We start from the raw sequence: 20046 nt of genomic DNA on the forward strand, positions 1-20046 counted from the left end.
CTTTAAAAAAATGCCATCCTTTATCTACTCTTGAAAAGATCAAAGTCTCTAGAACTACTAAGTGTTTAATGCGTGCCCTGCAGTTATAAGGTGTCATATAGGCAGGACAACTAACAGAATTATGAAGCACAAGGACTACATCCTGTTTCACCATTATGGCCACTCAACTTTCACACCACACTGAACAACTGACAAAAGTCTACAGGAAAAAAAGGTACTCCACTATAGCAAATACAAATGATTTTTCCTGGAATCTGGGTTGGAATCTCAACAGTAATACCTTCAATGCAAAGCAGTGTCTTGGGTAGTTTGGAGGTAAAAACTTATAATCCAGTGAATTTTTACCTCACCATCAAGATCACACATTACTATGTAAAGAACATTACTATGTAAAGTGATGTCATTATTTTAATAAAAGAAATTCTTCAAAAAAAGAGAAAATAGAATAAATATATATAAGCAATGCCTAAAAGATAATATAATTGCTTAATGTTCCAACATACATATATTCATATTCATGTCATGCCTACATTAACATGATTTAAAAGGATAAGTGCCTTCCTAAAGTCATTTACTAAGCTACCAATGTATATTGATTATATTCTGCAAAGAAATTTTTCCATCTAGTTTTTGTTTGATTAGATCCATTCTAAATACAAACTTGCATGTCTCAAGAATATGCTCAGGTGGATAGGGAGACAAGGCATAGGAAGAGTGGATGTTGAAAGAGGCAGTGAATGAGTGTATGAAGATGGAGTCTATTGCAATGTGGGTAGGGAAATTGAGACTGAGCAGATATGTAGAAAGTGGTGATAAAGGTGACTGGGCAGGTGTGGTGGGAAAATCACAACCAACACGTGGCTTGGATAAGACTAATCATAGACCTAAAAATGAACTGTGATGTTTGTTTACAAATGCCAGAAGTACCAATAAAACTATTTCATTCCCTGAATGAAATAGTTTTATTTCATTCAGGGAGATGAAATAGTTTCAGTGATTGACTTTATTTGCCCCCAAATCATTGGAATAAGTGAAGCATGGTTGAACGAATATATTGTAATGGGAATAGAAATGGAAGGTTTACAGTATTTTTTTTTTTTTTGCAAGGATAGAACATGCAAGAAGGGAGGGGAAGTGCAGCAGATGATAGCAGGGAAATTAAGTCCACATAAGGTAGACATGAAAGGGGAAAATAGTGGCAGTGGTTATGAAGCAGTGTGGTATGATATGGAGGTTGAGAGGAAGACATATAGTTGGATGTTGCTATAGGCCTGGGAACGTGAAAGGTGGTGATGAAGAATATAAGCAACTTGGATTAGTGAACAAGAGAAGGGTAATTATCATGGGCGATTTTAATTATGGCAATTTAGAATGGAATGAAGAGATAGCATTTGGGAATAAGGACTGATGAATTTCTCTAGTTCTTGAGAGATGTGCTGTCTGAGATAGCATGCAAGGATCAAGAGTTCTAGATCCAAACATTTCATCAGAGGATTTAATTGTGAGGTGGTTTCACACACTCCTCCAGTTGGTGAAAGTGATCACCTGTGTTGTGGTTAGTTATATGCAGACTTATGAGGAAAGTCTATGTGGAATTATAATGCTGGTGATAATAACACGCTTAGTAGACAGCTTGGAGTTATAACATGGAATGAGGAGTTTAGTGTAAGGAAATAAATGCTGCATAGGAAAACTGACAAAGAAATACATAAACAGCTTCAATGTGTGAATGTATTGTGAAGGGCCAAGAGGCTGAATAAGGTAGATGTAAAATTGATGAATGTGGTGCTTATAAATACAATCTGGAAAAAGAAAGTACTTTTGGAGGAAGTACAAGATGAATAATGGTAATAATCAGTTACATCATCATGCTTTAAGGATTTAGAACTGTAGATAATCCAGAATCTACAATCTAATGACAATTGTCATGTTAAAAATAGGACATCATTGTTACTGTAAAAAAACTATTATCTTAAACAGTGATCAAATCATTGTTTCTTTAGCTTACTGTATGAAATGTAACTCAGCTTGTCCTTCTATATACTCCAGATGACCTTAATATGAAGGTCAAAACTTCAGGAAATTAAAAGTTATTTATAGTGTGGTTGTGAAGTCCATAATTTCTAAAATGAATGAATTTAGTTTGTGATTTTCAATCCCATTTTTTCACCAATTCCAGAAGATTTTGAAGATCCTGAATATTGTCAGCCAGGAGAGCTGTGTCATCAGCATACCAGATGTTACTGATGATTTCACCATTTACATTAATCCCTTCCTTTCAAGACCTTTTTGAAATATGTTAAGAAAAAGAGGTGACAGCATATATCCTTGACTTACTCCTCGTTTGATGTTAATGGAGTCTGTAATAATGTCATGAACTTTAACAGATGCCTTTTGGTTCCAATATAAGTTTTCAATGATCCTGATGTGTTTACCATCAAATCTAATTCTTTTTAATAACGCAATCATTATAGCATGCTGGACTTTATCAAATGCTTTCTCAAAGTCAATGAAGCAAACGAATACTTCCTTGTTTGGGTCAATACATTTTTGGAATAAGACTTGAGAACAGAAAGAGCCTCTTGTTCCTAAACCGCTTCTAAAGCCAAATTGGTGAAACGACCATGAAGTGATGACTTCGGTGGTGGCCAGCTGTATCAGGACTTGTGAGAAAGGGTTATATGTCGTACTATAGGGCAGGTGGTTATGGCAAGCTCAGGAGGCAAATAGCAATATCAGAATTGCATAAGAAAGAAATCAATGCTGCTTGGTCTACTCAGGAAGTATCTGGCAGAGGCAATGACTGAGGATTTCAAAAGTCAGGAGATTATACAAGGTACATGTAAAATGGACTGAAAATGCAAAGCATACAATCTAGAAGAAAAAGGCACTGTGGAGGCAGCACAAGATGAGTGGATGAGGAGTAAGAAAGGAAAGTGACTCACACACTAAGGTTAGCAAAAGTGCAGTATGGGTGGCAGTTAGCAAATGCTAAAAGAAATCCTGAGCAGTTTTGTTCAATATGTGGCAGGTAGAAGAAATATTTTTGGGAGGATGATATTGGTCAGTGATAATGGGAGAATGGTAAACAGAGGAGGATATAGTAGAAGTGTTTAATGAGTAGTTCATTAAAGTATTCCATCTCTGGGATTGTAACAATGCAGAACTTGAGCAGTAGAAATGGGAGAGGAACCAAAGATGATTGGTAAGCAGGAGATATAGGAGGAATTGAGTAAACTGTATGTCAATAAGGCCATGGGACTTGATGGCCCATCACTGCATTTCTTGATGGAATGTTTCATGGAGTTAACAGCTTTGACTTAAATTTTTAACCCAAGTCTTAGGTTAGCCCAAGATTCCAAAAGGAGTGGAAAAAATGGCAAAATTGTTCTGCTTCATAAAGGGATTAATAAGACTAAGGCTTTGAAGCAATCTGCTTGTCAAAAGGTGTTGAAGAAGCTAGTTAGGACAAGGATTCAGAACTGGGCTGTCAGCTGTAGAATTCTCTTGAATGGACAGCATGGGTCTGCTAAAGGAAGATTGTTTTAGCAATCTACTTATTATAATAAGGTGACAAATACATTGGATAAAGGGATGCACATACAGTAGTATATTTAGATTTTGCAAAGGCTTTCAACAGATAATCAAATGACAAACTAATAGTTAAATTGGAAACGATTTGGATAGACAGTAGATTAGTGCATTTGATTAGAGATCTGATAGGTATCAACAGAATGTGTATGGGGGAGTGATATCCAAAAGAGGATCGTCACCAGTGGCAAGCCCCAGGGATATGTTTTAGGGGCCATTGTTTAATTTGCAGATGATGCAAAGTTGGGGAGATAGTGTTATTATTATTGTTCCGGGAAACTCCAAGGAGTCGACAGACTCATCGAGGGAGGCCCTAACATCATGTCAAGAACAACTATTCAACATTCACACAGTATCTATCATACCTTGCCTTGAACTCATTCACAGTCGTAGCACCCACAACAGACTCTGGAAGCTTATTCCACTCATTCACCACTCTCCAAGTAAAAAACCTAGCTCTAACACCCTTGTCAACCACGCTCTTGCCCAGCTTCCATGCATGGCCCCTAGTCCTCCCACCACCAGTCATATTTTCAAAAATATCTTCTGGATCAATCTTGTAGAAACCCTTCAGTAATTTGAATGTCTCAATCATATCACCCGTCCTTCACCTATCGTCCAATTTCTGCAACCTACAAATCCTCAACCTATTCTGATAAGGTTCATTCCACAGATCTGCTATCGTCTTGGTCACTCGTCTCTGGACCCTCTCCACTTCCTCCCCATCACGAAGAAACCCTGGTGCCCATAACTGGGCACAGTAGTCCAGATGGGGTCTTATCAAGGCTTGATATAGAGGAACGATAACTTGTTTGTCTCTGCATGTTAAAGTATTTTTCAGAAGCCAAGTTATCTGGTGAGCTGTTTTAGTCACTTATGCAATGTGCCCCCTAAACTTCAACTCCCTATCCACCAACACTCCCAAATCCCTGGCCTCAATCTCCTGGAGTACGGTTCCACCAATGCGATATACTGCTGCTATTCTTTTCACTCCAAAGTACAAAACCTTACACTTTGCCACATTAAATTGACATCCATTTTTCCCGAGCCCAGTCCTCCAAACTATCCAAATCATCCTGTAAAATTTTGACATCCTGTGCACTCACAATTGCTCTACCCAACTTTGCATCATCAGCAAACAAGTGAACACTTCCTCTCAAATCCTTTCCAATATCATTGATGAAAAAATTGAAAAGCAGTGGTCCAAGAACAGAGCCCTGCGGCACTCCACTAGTCACAAGACGTCTTTTAGACTCCACTCCTGAATAAACCACTCTCTGGTATCTCTCCTTCAACCACCCTCCTATCCATCTCACCAACCCTATATCTATCCCCATCTGCTCCAGTTTACTGATTAGGGTTCCATGTAGTATCCTATCAAAGGCCTTGGCAAGGTCCAGTAGTATCACTGTAAACCCATTACCCCTATCCAGTTCAGCCGTCACTGTGTTATAAAACGTGAGCAAGTTACTGAGGCATGATCTACCCTTCACAAAAGCATGTTGTCCCCCATACAATATCCCATTTTCATCTCATACAACACAAGCTGGTATACCATCCAATCCCACAGATGTGTTGACATTGAGGTCATGCAATAGACTACTCACCTTCACTTCATTCACCACTATTCCTGTATAATCTACTGGTTTATTCATTTCTGCAATGTCACCACCTGGATGATATATTCTTGCAAAGTGCTCACTCAGTAACTCAACTATCTCAACTGATTCAGTTATCTCACTACCATCGGCATTCTTTAAAATCATTCTGCCATGTACATTTTTCCTTTTACTTGCTACATATCTAAAAAACTGTTTAGGATTCTCTTTAGCCTGTATGGCCAATGTTCTTTCGTAATCTTTTTTGCTTTTCTTACCACACTCGTCACCCTTCTGGCCTGCACTTTATACCGATCATGTGCCTGCCGGTCACCTTTCTCCTTAGATTCCCTCCATAGTTGTTTCTTTTTTTGCAGCTCAAGCTTAATGGTGTTATTCATCCATTTAACCCCTACTTGATTTATTATTCGGACTCTAGGTATACAGTCAGCCATTGCTTCATACAAGCACTTCTTAACTACCTCCCATGCACTATCAACTTCTAGTCCTTGCAGTTGTACATGCCATGGCACTGAACCAAATCAAACTCCTAAGATTGTCATACTTTCCAGCCCGATAATTCCACATGTACCCTGTCTTAATTGAAAATTCTACACCTTTAGCCACCTCCCAAGTCAAGACCCTATGATCACTCTCACCAATTGGTGGCAATATGGTCATATTTGTTACAGCCAAATCCTCAGACGTAATTACCAGGTCAAGCACTCTCTGACCCCTAGTATTTCCCATTACATGTTGAGGATAGTTATCCCTTAATAACCACATAAAATCCAATTCCTTCCTCCCATGTGTCCTCTCCTCACTCCAATCAATGCAACCATAGTTGAAATCTCCCATAATAATCACCCTCCTTCTGCTCATTTCTTCTATTTCTTGTGCATACTGTCACCACCATCTTTTCCATCACCTGGTCTATAGCAGCACCCAATTGTATATTTAGTTCTGCTAGCCACAATCTCACACCAAATGGCCTCAAATGTGCTCTTTTCTCTATCCTGCAATTCAACTTCTATCCTCCTTGGCTGTAGCTCATCAGCTATCATCAACAATACTCCTCCTCCCCATTTTATTCTCTGTCATTCCTGAACACACTATACCCATCACATTCAATCCCACTGGCTATATCATCTACAGTCAGCCATGTCCCTCTAATACCAATAACCTGTGGTCTGGAAGTGCCAACCATGGCCAAAAACTCTTCCTTCTTGTTCCTAATACTCCTAGTATTAGTGTACATGAATTTAAGATCCCCATTAGCTCCAACCCTACCTTGATGCCTTATATTAACTATCCCACTCTGATTTGTTGTCCTTATTTGCTCTGGCATATTATGTTCATTCTTACATTCAACTGCCTCTCTAAGGACTGTATATCTACTCCCCCCCCCCTTAACAAATCTAGTTTCTCTGAATTGGCACATCCACTTTTTTTTTTGGGTTACCAAGAATGAGAGGTCACAGTCAGCAGCAGTTGCAGTGGAAGAGAAGATACAAGTTTTTGCTATTTAGTATAGTTGAATATATCATTTATTTATATATACACACACACACACAGTAAACCCTCTTTTTTTTTTTTTTTTACAGACAATTTCGGTCTGCATATCACATGTGAAAATAAACACCGTGTTTAATCAAGATTTGCTTATAATGAAATTAACGGGTTATTTTTTTTATTAATTTACTGTTATTTTTAACAAATTTTGGCGAATAGGCCACCATATGTTGGAAAAACACTAGTAATTTAGCCACATAAACAAGTTACCACTCATAAAACATGTTTGCCAAATGATTAGCATGTGATCACACCAATCACGATATAATTGGTTCCTTTGTCATGTGGTGACTTTCTGCAGCAGTTTTAACTTTTCTGTGAAATTAAAACTTTTATGTAATTAAAATTAAGTTATGAAAAAGTTTCTACATAAGTAAAAACATAAATTAGCTAATTTGTCAATTTTTTAACTTATGCATTTAGAAAATCTACTTTATTATATAAACGGATTATCAGATTTAATGGACACCCCCCCCCTCACCCGAATTAGTCTGTTATATTAAGGTTTTACTGTATTTAGCGTTTAGTTTAGTAGTTTCTCGGGAGTAAAGAATGATGGCGGCTGCAGTTGCAGATACAAATGGCGTGTCACCAAGTCCTCCGCTATTTAAGAACTATTATATGTAACATAATAAAGGACTTTGTGGCATGCAGTGCTTGTGGCATATATGCGTCCCAGGAGTTGGATATGTGGTTTGTTCTTTATATTCTTCATGTGACTGATTACCGTTATTCATCTTGCACTTCCTCTAAAGGACTTTCTTTTTCCAGATTTCATGCATTCATCCATTTTACACCAACCTTATTCAGCCTTTTGGATACATTAGGCCATTGATACCATTATGTAATTCTTTGTAAGTTCCCATGCAGCATTTATTTCCTTACTGCTCTACTCCTTGTTCCATGTTATAGCTCAAAGTTGTTTCCTAAGCTTGTCATAATCACTAGCCTTATAATTCCACATATCCTTTCCTTGCAAAAGCCTGCATATGAATTCTCGCCACAACACAGATGATTACTTCATGATCACTTTCACCAACTGAAGGAAAATGTGAAACCGCCTCTAACAATTACAACCTCGGATGATATGAGATCTAGAACTCTTGATCCTCTCATGCCTTTCTTTACATGTGCCCCCTGAGATAGTTATCGCTCAAGAACTCGAGAAATTCACCCATAATAATTACCCTTCCTTTATTCACTAATCCAAGTTGTTTATACATTTCTTCATCACCCAATGAGTAACTTCATGCAGGCAGCTCTAATTTTGAATATTCCAACCTTTGCAAATGGTCAAATTACAACAAAAACTTGAATATATTGAAGTACTACATATACCATATTTTAATAAAGATCCATCCAGTGAGAGCTCAGCTAGGATGCAGATGAATGAAAAAAAACAGGTACTGATTTCAGGAAATACACCTAAAGTTACACAACTAACAACTGTAGCTGGCATAACTGATTCAATCAATCATCACAGGTTGAAATATTTTCAGTTATACAGATAGGAAGTTTTACACATTTCACTCACTTACCTTTGGATCTTTTAATCGCTCCAAGTATGCATCAAAAGAGCCTTCAATAAACTATAAAGAAAGCAATCAGTTTCAGTTAAGATCAACGAGTTGCAAAGCAAAAAAAGTGCATAAAACTTTTTTAATAAAATTGTTATGTGTTTCATGGCCATGTTCTGTGCAAGTTAAAAAAGGAAGAATAGAAAGTTAAATTTGGATAGTATTCAGTGTTTATATTTCTTCTAACTGTATCTCTAGAAAAAATAACCAGATGACTTCTGCATGACAGCTTTCATAGAGCTACTTTTTATCCAATACATGAATCAGCTTCTTTATGCTCTTAAGTTCTATTTCATGCAAATTATTTTCTATTTCAGCAGGTGCCTTCCTAGGATGAAAACATTATCAAGCAGACAAGTCCAGTAATGCAGGCACATTTATAGCCAGTAAGTCCATCAGAACAATTGTTTTTCAAAGCCATTTCTAATAAGAAATGGCTTCTTTAAAAGGATTGCACTATGAATAATAGAACTACCAAAAGATGGCTATGAAGCTTTTCTCAATGAACAGTCTAAAACAGATGCAACTAAAGCTTTCCATTTTAAGTTGCAATTTTGTTATTTGATTTAAAAGTAACTGGAGTGGCGCTAGTGGGCCATGCGTAGTGGACGTGTATAAGAAGAGCTCCTGATTGAGATAAGTTATTCTAGGAATAATTAAGTATATATGCGTAAATGTTTGAGTAAGAGTGGCTGTAAATGTTGTGCACTACTGGTATTATTAGTGTGGGAGATTTTTCTTGCCTAAACTTAATTACGAAATTATTATTACACCTAGTAACCTGCAGGGATAAAAAAAATGGCAGCGGCATTGTCATTCCATGATTTTAATTTAGATTTCAGTCGTTTTGTTAAGTGTAAGGTCTGTTATATGTATTCCTTCGATTACATAAATGATTCATGGATGTTTAGCGCAGATGGAAGAAGGGTGTGTGTGCGAAGTGTGACCTGAACGAGGAACTGATGAATGCAAATATGAAATTGATGACAGAAAGTGTTAGTAACAATTGTGTTGCAAGTGCAGGTTTGAAAGAGAAGGATGGTGAGAGAGACAAAAAAATGTTAAAAAAATCAGGAAAAAAACAAAAAGAAAACCGTAACAGATGTTAAAAGGAACGAAAGCGAGGCAAGAGTGGCAGAAAGAAACGAAATTGAGAGAACGAATGAAACTAGAAATGGCGTGAAGCAGAAATCTCACTTGGAAAAAAAAATCGAAAGAATAAATGACAGCAAAAACAGAAAGAATGATGGCGAAACTTGGATGCATGTTGGACTGAAAGTACTGAAACAAAGAGATGAATGAGAGTAAAAGTGAGAACAATGATAGTGAAAGTTGGACGCATGTTGGACAAAAGTACAGAAACAAAGAAGGATGAATGAGAGGGAAAGTGAGAAAAGGGGGTCGAGAGTTAGAATGATTTAATGATAGAGAAAATGTGTCGATTCGGAGAGTGAATTGAATTGGATGAAGCAAGAAATGAAATTAAGAGAATTCAGGTCAAAACTATTAAAATAAATCTTGATGGCATAAAAGAGTTAAGTTAAGGCGACTCCATTATTAAAGGTGTGCTAGAAGATAAAATGCACAAGGTATGTTTTCCAGGCGGTAAATTCGGAGAGTGAATTGAATTGGATGAAGCAAGAAATGAAATTAAGAGAATTCAGGTCAAAACTATTAAAATAAATCTTGATGGCATAAAAGAGTTAACAAAAGATGAGCAAGTGGTGTTGTATGGCGACTCCATTATTAAAGGTGTGCTAGAAGATAAAATGCACAAGGTATGTTTTCCAGGCGGTAAAACGAGTAGTGATTGAGGCATTGGATATGAGGCGGGAGTGAGCAAAAGAGTTAATAGTATTAATTGGTACAAATGATTTGAGAGAGAACAAAGAGCATGTCAGAATCAATATCAGGAGGCTGCTTGAAAAGATAAAAGAGAATAGTATGACAGGAAGGGTAGTCAGTGTGTTGCCTAGGTATGACTGTAGTGAAATGAGGCGGAGAGCAAGGATTATGAATGATATTCTGGCTGAAATGTGCGAGGAGATGGGAGTACAGTTTGTTAATGTGTGGAATGAGTTTGAGGGACGAAGTGAGCTGTATGGAAGTGATGGACTGCATTTGAGTGGTTATGGTGCGAGTCGCTTGGAGAGACTGCTGCGTGAAGGTAGCAAAGTGAATAGAGAGAATGAATCAGATCGAGAGGGGAGTGATGTGGAAGAGCAGGAGAGTAAGACAGGAGAGATTGAAGAAGTGAATATGAATGGAGAAGTGAGTGGTATGAGTATAGAAAATGAGAGAATGGGTGTGCAAGTGGAGCAGGGAAATGGGGAGACTAAGGGTGAACAGGTGTACACAGCGAGAGAAAGATGGATGCTCCAAGAGGAGGCGAGAGCATGTGTAGGCAGATAAAAAATGGGATGACCAGGGATCAAGAGGAAACAGATGGAATTGCAAAGGGTTCTAAAATGAAGAAGCAGAAAGGGAAATGGCTCCAGTCCAGCATGGAGAGATCACATCGAGTGAGTGGTATCAGTGGAACTAGCTGTCCAGAAATTAGCTGTTGTGTTTGTATACCAATGCTAGAAATATAAGAAACAAGGCGGATGAAATGGTTACACTAATTGCGTCTGTTCACCCAAAGATTGTTGGAATAAGTGAGACATGGTTAGATGAGGATGACAACCTGACAGGAATAGAGATGGAAGGGTATGATAGGTTTTGTGAGGATAGAAGGAGTAAAAAGGGAGGAGGAGTGCTATTGATGATAGAGAAAGAGTTATGTCCCTAAAAGTTAGAGATGCAAGAGGGAAATAGGGCCAGTGGTTTTGAGGCAGTGTTGTGCGAGATAGAGGTGAATGGAATCAAATACTTGGTGGAATATTGTTATAGACCAGGTAATGTGGATGGTGGTGGTGATAGTGAAATGTATAGTCAAATTAGCCAAACAAATAAGAAAAGGGAGATCATTATGGGTGATTTTAATTATGGCAATATAGACTGGAATGATGAGATAGCAACTGGAAGTAAAGAAAATGAGATTTGAGTTTTTGAGGGATAACTACCTCAGACAGTATGTAACAGAGGGCACACGAGGATTAAGGGTCTTGGATTTGGTCATCTCAGAGGATGTAATTATAAATGAGGTGTCAAATCATCCACCAATTGGTGAAAGTGGCCATGAGGTGATTACCAGGATGGCTGCCAGCAGTGAGGACCTCTGTGAATAAAGGGTATATGTGGAACTACAAGGGGGGGGGGGATTATCAAGAGCTCAGGAGACAGCTTGCAGGTGTAGCATGGAATGAGGAGTTAGCTGGAAAAGAGATCAATGCAGCTTGGGGGATTTTCAAAAACTATCTAGTAGATGCAATGTGTAAGTGTATTCGAAGGGTGAGAAGGTTAAATGTGGTAGGTGAGAGATGAATAAATAAAGAGATTAAGCATGCGATACAGAGAAAAAGGGCATTGTGGAGGCAGCATAAGAAGTGGAAATAACCAATTCCATGAGGTCTACAAAGACCAGACAAGGAAAGTAACTTGGTTGATGAGGGTAGCTAAAGAGAAGTATGAACAGCAGTTAGCTAATGAAGCCAAAAAGAATCCTAAGGAGTTCATTTGATATTTAGCCAGCAAAAGAAAGAATGATTATGGAAGGATGACATTAATAGGAGAAAATGGTATAAAGACAGCTGTTGCAAAATGTGTGGTGGAGATACTTAATGAGCAGTTTATAAAGATCTTTCAATCTTGTGAATGTGACTTCATGGAGAGATTGAGAGCAGTTGATGATGGGGAGGAGAGACTGATTGTAAGTGAGCAAGAGGTGTCTGGGGAGTTGAGTAAACTATGTAAATAAGGCTGTGGGACTTGATAATATATCACCACGTATTCTGAAGAAATGTGCCAGAGTTGACACCTGCCTTTACATATTTTTTTAATACGAGTCTTGCACTTGGTCAAGTTCCTAAAGAGTGGAAAGAGGGCAAGATTGTGCCACTTCATAAAGGAGGTGATCGAACTCAAGCATCAAACTATAGGCCTATCTGTGTGTCAGGTGTTGTGGTTAAGTTGTTGGAGAAGCTTGTGAGAACTAGGATCCAGAGTTGGGTTGACAACAATGGTATACTCTTTGATGTACAGCATGGATTTGCTAAAGGGAGGTCATGTTTTAGTAATCTACTTACTTAATACAATAAAGTGACTGCTTCCTTGGACAGAGGAGAAGAATACACAGTAATATTTGTGTGGTGTTGAGTCTAGCTGGCGAAAGGACGTACTGTCGGAGAGCTCCTGAGAGATTTGCGATTTTTGTTGATTTATTATTTTGTTAGATTTAATTCTGTAATTTTAGTATATTATGGTAGTTTTATTAGTGTAGTTAGTGTTCTAAAATGTTTTATAACAATCTATGTCAGGAAGTCGCCGCTGGAGGGATTCTTAGCGTGTAGTTTTCGTGAAAGCTCCTGATAAGATAAGCGTTATTTTCAGTTATCGTTGATAAATTTACTTTAATAATGCGTAGTTTTGTTTGCCTTGCTTTGTTAGTGCGTCTGTTTGTGTGTTTTTGGTGTTTATAACTTATAATTTGATAAAATACGCTACTAGTATGGATCCAGTACGAAGGAAAATGGCGGCCAGTAATGATGGTTCGCCATCTTTCAAGAACAGAAATGTAAAGGAGATGATTCAGTGTACTATCTGTGAAATGTACACTTTGCAGAGTGCGGTCAGAGTATGGTTAGATGATAATGAAGGAGTGAATGTGTGTAGAAAATGCAGGGAGAACGAGGAATTGAATTGTATTTCGGATCGTGAGTGTGATATTTTTGTCAAACTTCAGAATGAAGAAAATAGGGATATGACAAGAAACGGCGAGGTTGTACCAGAGAATTGCGAGAGTGTGAATGATAGTATTAATGGTTTTACTGAGAATAAAAAAGATGAAATAGATACAATGAGTGAGATCGCGTTGTTGAATGGTGCGATACAAAGGGCAAAACAGCAGCTAGAGCATATAGGCAAAAGTCAACTGAATGAACAAGCCAGTAATAAAAAGTATGACAGGAAAAATAAGCATATGAGTGTGAACATGAACAAAATGAAGGATAGAGTGCTGTATGGAGACTCTTTAGTATGAGGTGTGTTAGTAGAGGATTTGACAAAATCGTACCAACCTGGTGCGACCATAAAGGATGTAACTGAGTCTATTAGAGAACAAAAGGAAAGGGTGAGAGAAATGATAGTTGTGGCAGGTACGAATGATTTGAAAGGAGATAAAATGGAAATGATAGAAGACCCGAATGAATTGTTTGAGGTAGCAAAACAAAAGAGTGAGAGAGTTAGAATGATTAGTCTTTTGCCACGGTATGACAGTGGCATGTTTAAAAGGAGGGCCATAATTGTGAATGACTATGTGTGGGTTACATATGACGAGTGGTGTGGAATTTGTGGATATGTGGAGCGAGTTCGATTGGCGAAAGGATCTATATAAGATGGATGGCTTGCATTTGAATGGTTACAGTGTAAGGAGACTTAAGAAAGTGTTGCTGAATGTAGTGGATGTGCAAATTCAGGGAAACTAGATTTATTAAGGGAGGGAGTAGATATACAGTCCTTAAGGAGGCAGTTGAATGTATGAATGAATATATGCCCGAGTGAATAAGGACAACAAATCAGAGTGGGATAGTTAATATAAGGCATCAAGGTAGGGTTGGGGCTAATGGGGTTCTTAAATTCATGTACACTAATGCTAGGAGTATTAGGAACAAGAAGAAATAGTTTTTGGCCATGGTTGGCACTTCCAGACCACAGGTTATTGGTATTAGTGAATCGTGGCTGACTGTAGATGATATAGCTGGTGGGATTGAATGCGATGGGTATAGTGTGTTCAGGAATGACCGGGAGAATAAAATGGGGGAGGAGTATTGTTGATGATAGCTGATGAGCTACAGCCAATTAGAATAGAAGTTGAATTGCAGGATAGAGAAAAGAGCACATTTGAGGCCATTTGGTGTGAGATTGTGGCTAGCAGAACTAAATATACAGGGTGTTCGGGATAAATTTGACATATTTATAATTAATTATATTTTTCCGTAAGTTACATGTATTAACACACACTTCTCTTCATTTAAAAGTTTGGACCCTTCTTCATTCATATACAAGATGTCAGAAAGGATGGATAGCTGGAACCCACCTGAATCATGGAAGAGAATAACTTGTATCATGATGATTCGTGCCCGCCATCAAAATAAGGATATTACGACTGCTGCCCAATGCTCCCTGAATACAGTAAAAACAATCAGGCATGAACTAGAGACTTGAAATGGTGACTACGAGGATGTAGCAAGAAGAAAGATCCCTAGCAGACGATCTGATTGCGTTCGTACAGCAGAATTCCTCGCAAATCTGCAGGAACAGGTGTTGAAGAACCCTGGCATTGGAATTCGGGCTTTGTTCGTGGAGTTGCTAACTGTAGTCAAGCCCTGGATAACAAGGGTAGCCAATGGTAGGCCGTATGTATGGCAGCAGGATTCGGCCCCTTGCCACACCTCTGGGAAAAGTCAAAAATGGTTGTCTGAAAATTTCTACGACTTCACCAGTCCAAATGTTTGGCCTCCAAACTCCCCAGACCTTAACCCCATGGATTATTTTGTATGGGGCGCAGTTGAAAAAGACACCAATCGCACTTCCAGTAATACAAAAGCCCAGTTAATGGATAAAATTAAAACAGTTTTTGCGGCCCTTCCCAGGGAGACTGTAGCATCAGCTTGTTCGAGGTTCCGAAGCAGAATTGAAGCTGTGATCGATGCTAATGGTGGTTATTTTGAGTCAATCTTGTTGATAGTATTGTAATTAACTCTGCCTGTAATGTTTTTTTGTCAATTCATTAAATTTAATAGATACAAAGAAGATTTTCTTTTTCCTTACGAAACTGTCAAATTTATCCCGAACACCCTGTACAATTGGGTGCTGCTATAGACCAGGTGATGGAAAAGATGGAGGTGACAGAATGCACAAGAAATAGAAGAAATGAGTGGAAGGAGGGTAATTATTATGGGAGATTTCAAATATGGTCGCATTGATTGGAGTGAGGAGAGGACACATGCGAAGGAATTGGATTTTATGCGGTTATTAAGAGATAACAATCTGCGACAGCATGTAATGGAAAATACTAAGGGTCAGAGAATGCTTGACATGGTAATTACATCTGAGGATTTGGCTGTAACAAATATGACCACATTGCCACCAATTGGTGAGAGTGATCATAGGGTCTTGACTTGGGAGGTGGCTAAAGGTGTAGAATTTTCAATTAAGACAGGGTACATGTGGAATTATCTGGCTGGAAAGTATGACAATCTTAGGAGTTTGATTGGTTCAGTGCCATGGCATATACAACTGCAAGCTAGAAGTTGATAGTGCATGGGAGGCAGTTAAGAAATGTTTCCGTGAAGCAATAGCTGACTGTATACCTAGAGTCCGAATAATAAATCAAGTAGGGGTTAAATGGATGAATAACACCATTAAGCTTGAGCTGCAAAAAAAGAAACAACTATGGAGGGAATTTAAGGAGAAAGGTGACTGGCAGGCACATGAACGGTATAAAGCGCAGGCGACGAGTGTGGTAAGAAAAGCAAAAAAGGATTACGAAAGAACATTAGATATGCAGGCTAAAGAGAATCCTAAACAGTTTTTTAGATATGTAGCAAGTAAAAGGAAAAATGTACATGGCAGAATGATTTTAAAGAATGCCGATGGCAGGGAGGTAACTGAATCAGTTGATATAGTGAGTTACTGAGTGAGCACTTTGCAAGTATATATATATTATTAAACAAGACCTCATGGAATCAAAGACTCATCTAGGAGGTCCTTTTATCTCACACACATCTCATCATACCGGGTCTTAAACACATTCAAACTCCTTGCAGACACCACACTCTCAGGCAAGGCATTCCAATCATTCACAACTCTGCATGAAAAAAACCTGCCTCTCACTCCCCTACTCACACCCTCTTTATACAGTTTCCAGGGATGACCTCTGGTTCTCCCCTGATCTCCCACTATTCTCTGTAGAACTTCTCCACCATTGATCCTATAACAACCCCTTACGAACTTGTAGGTCTCTATCATATCTCCCCTCTTCCTTCTCTCCACTAGACTCTGCAAATTACATCTTTTCAATGTTTCCTCATACTCTACATTCCAGAGGTCAAAAACTACCTTAGTCAGTCGCCTTTGGACCTTTTCCAACATCTCTTCATCCTTCTGAAAACTAGGTGACCAAATCTGGGCACAATAGTCAATGTGTGGCCTAATCAAAGCCTTATACAATGGAACAAGAATCTCCCTACTTCTACACGTCAGTGTCCTCCTCATCATTCCCAGAAGCCTTTGTGTTGTCTTCACAATTTTGTCGAAGTGTCCCCTAAATTTTAGATCCTTATCCACTATCACTCCCAGATCTCTTATTTCCTCTACTTCCAACAATATATTCTCACCAAGCATAAATTCTGCATTCCATCTTTGTTTTCCAAATTTTAAAACCTTACATTTTGCAACATTGAACTCACATCCCCATTTGCTTGCCCAATCACTCAATTTATTCAAGTCTTCTTGCAAGGCCACAACATCTTCACTACTCTTTATGGTTCGTCCCAACTTTGCATCATCTGCAAACAACTGAATATCTCCATCCAAATCTTCCCCAATATCATTAATATACAAGTTAAATAGCAATGGTCCTAAAACAGACCCCTGAGGCACTCCACTAGTGAGTTTCCTTTTGCTGGATATTGCACCCCCAGACACAACTTGATACATATCAGATAGCCAGTCTCCAATCCAATGCACTAATCTAATATCCAACCCCATCTGCTCTAGTTTGACTGTCAAACTATCATGAGGTACTCTATCAAAAGCTTTTGCGAAATCCAAGTATATTACTGTGTATCCTTCTCCTCTGTCCAAGGAAGCAGTCACTTTATTGTAATAAGTAAGTAGATTACTAAAACACGACCTCCCTTTAGCAAATCCATGCTGTCCATCAAAGATTATACCATTGTTGTCAACCCAACTCTGGATCCTAGTTCTCACAAGCTTCTCCAACAACTTAACCACAACACCTGACACACAGATAGGCCTATAGTTTGATGCTCGAGTTCGATCACCTCCTTTATGAAGTGGCACAATCTTGCCCTCCTTCCATTCTTTAGGGACTTGATCAAGTGCTAGACTCGTATTAAAAAAATATGTCAAGGCAGGTGTCAACTCTCTGGCACATTCCTTCAGAATACGCGGCGATATATTATCAAGTCCCACAGCCTTATTTACATCTAGTTTACTCAACTCCCCAAACACCTCTTGCTCACTTACAGTCAGTCTCTCCTCCCCATCATCAACTGCTCTTAATCACTTCATGAAGTCACATTCACAAGATTAAAAGATCTTTATGAACTGCTCATTAAGTATCTCCACCACACATTCTGCAAAAGCTGTCTTCATACCATTTCCTCCAATCAATGTCATCCTTCCATAATCATTCTTTCTTTTGCTGGCTACATATTGAAAGAACTCCCTAGGATTCCTTTTAGCTTCATTAGCTAACTGCTGTTCATACCTCTCTTTAGCTACTCTCACCAACCAAGTCACCCTCCTTGCCTGGTCTTTGTAGACCTCATGAAATTGGTTACTTCCACTTCTCTTATGCTACCTCCACAGTGCCCTTTTTCTCTGTATTGCATGCTTAATCTCTTTATTCATCCATCCATCTCACACCTACCTTATGTAACCTTCTCACCCGTGGTATACATTTGGACATTGCATCCACTAAATATTTTTTGAAAATCCCCCAAGCTGCATTGATCTCTTTTCCAGCTAACTCCTCATTCCATGCTACACCTGCAAGCTGTCTATTGAGCTCTTCATAATCACCCCCCTCGTAGTTCCACATATACCCTTTTTTCACAGGGGTGCTTGCACTGCTGGCAACCACCCAAGTAATCACCTCATGGTCACTCACCAATTGGTGGATGATTTGATACCTCATTGATAATTACATCCTCCGATGAGATGACCAAATCCAAGACCCTTAATCCTCTTGTGCCCTCTGTTACATATTGTCTGAGGTAGTTATCCCTCAAAAACTCAAGAAACTCATTTTCTTTACTTCCAGTTGCTATCTCTTCATTCCAGTCTATATTGCCATAATTAAAATCACCCATAATGATCATCCTTTTATTTGCTTGGCTTATTTGATTATACATTTCACTATCACCACCATCCACATTACCAGATCTATAACAACATCCCAAGTATTTGATTCTATTCACCTCTATCTCACATCACACTGCCTCAAAACCACTGGCCCTATTTCCCTCTCGCATCTCTACTTTGTATGGACATAACTCTTTCTCTATCATCAATAGCACTCCCCCTCCCTTTTTACTCCTTCTATCCTCACGAAACACATCATACCTTTCCATCTCTATTCCTGTCAGGATGTCATCCTCATCTAACCATGTCTCACTTATTCCGACAATCTCTGGGTGCACAGACGCAATTAGTGCAACCATTTCATCCGCCTTGTTTCTTACACTTCTAGCATTGGTATACAAACACAACTCATTTCTGGATCTACAGCTAGTTCCACTGATACCACTCACTCGATGTGATCTCTCCATGCTGGACTGGAGCCATTTCCCTTTCTGCTTCTTTATTTTAGAACCCTTTGCAATTCCATCTGTTTCCTTTTGATCCCTGATTATCCCATTACTTTCCTGCCTACACATGCTCTCACCTCCTCTTGGAGCATCCACCTTTCTCACGCTGTGTATCCCTGTCCACCCTGACCCTCCCCATTTCCCTGCTCCTCTTGCACACCTATTCTCTCATTTTCTATACTCATACCACTGACTTCCCCATTCATATCCACTCCTTCAATCTCTCCTGTCTTACTCTCTTGCTCTGCCACATCACTCCCCTCTCGATCTGATTCATTCTCTCTATTCACTTCTCCACTTTCCAGCAGCAGTCTCTCCAAGCGACTCGCACCATAACCACTCAAATGCAGTCCATCGCTCCCATACAGCTCACTTCATCCATCAAACTCATTCCACACATTAACAAACTGTACTCCCATCTCCTCACACATTTCAGCCAGAATATCATTCATAATCCTTGCTCTCCGCCTCATTTCACCACAATCATACCTAGGCAACACACTGACCACCCTTCCTGTCACACTATTCTCCTTTATTTTTCCAAGCAGTCTCCTGACATTCATTTTGACATGCTCTTTGTTCTCTCTCAAATCATTTGTACCAATTAATACAATTAACTCTTTTGCTCGTTCCCGCCTCATATTCAATGCCTCAATCACTCTACTCATTTTACCGCCTGGAAAACATACCTTGTGCATTTTATCCTCTACCACACCCTTAATAATGGAGTCGCCATACAACGCCACTCGTTCATCTTTTGTTAACTCTTTCATACCATCATGATTTATTTTAATAGTTTTGACCTGAATTCTCTTAATTTCATTCCGCATCCATTTCATTTCTTGCTTCATCCAATCCAATTCACCTTCCGAACCTTGCGACACATTCACTCTATCATTAAATCTTTCTAACTTTCTAACTCTCGACCCCCTCTTCTCACTTTCCCTCTCATTCATCCTTCTTTGTTTCCGTACTTTCAGTCCAACATAC

The 20046-nt window shown here is 38.9% G+C and overlaps 1 protein-coding gene across 1 annotated transcript in view; it reads right to left on the reverse strand.

The window, feature by feature from the left end:
- The window catches only part of LOC150097950 (uncharacterized), a 357533-nt gene that overhangs the window by 317780 nt on the left and 19707 nt on the right, over positions 1–20046 (reverse strand). Inside the window, exon 3 of the mRNA XM_090406633.1 lies at positions 8300–8350. Coding sequence (XP_090262759.1) covers positions 8300–8350 — 51 coding nt within the window. The remainder of the gene's footprint in view (positions 1–8299; positions 8351–20046) is intronic.

Source organism: Typopeltis vanoorti, chromosome 16 (assembly GCF_054136105.1).
Source record: "Typopeltis vanoorti isolate ZY-2024b chromosome 16, IOZ_Tvanoo_1.0, whole genome shotgun sequence".
In the NCBI taxonomy this organism is placed as follows: Eukaryota; Metazoa; Arthropoda; class Arachnida; order Uropygi; family Thelyphonidae; genus Typopeltis; species Typopeltis vanoorti.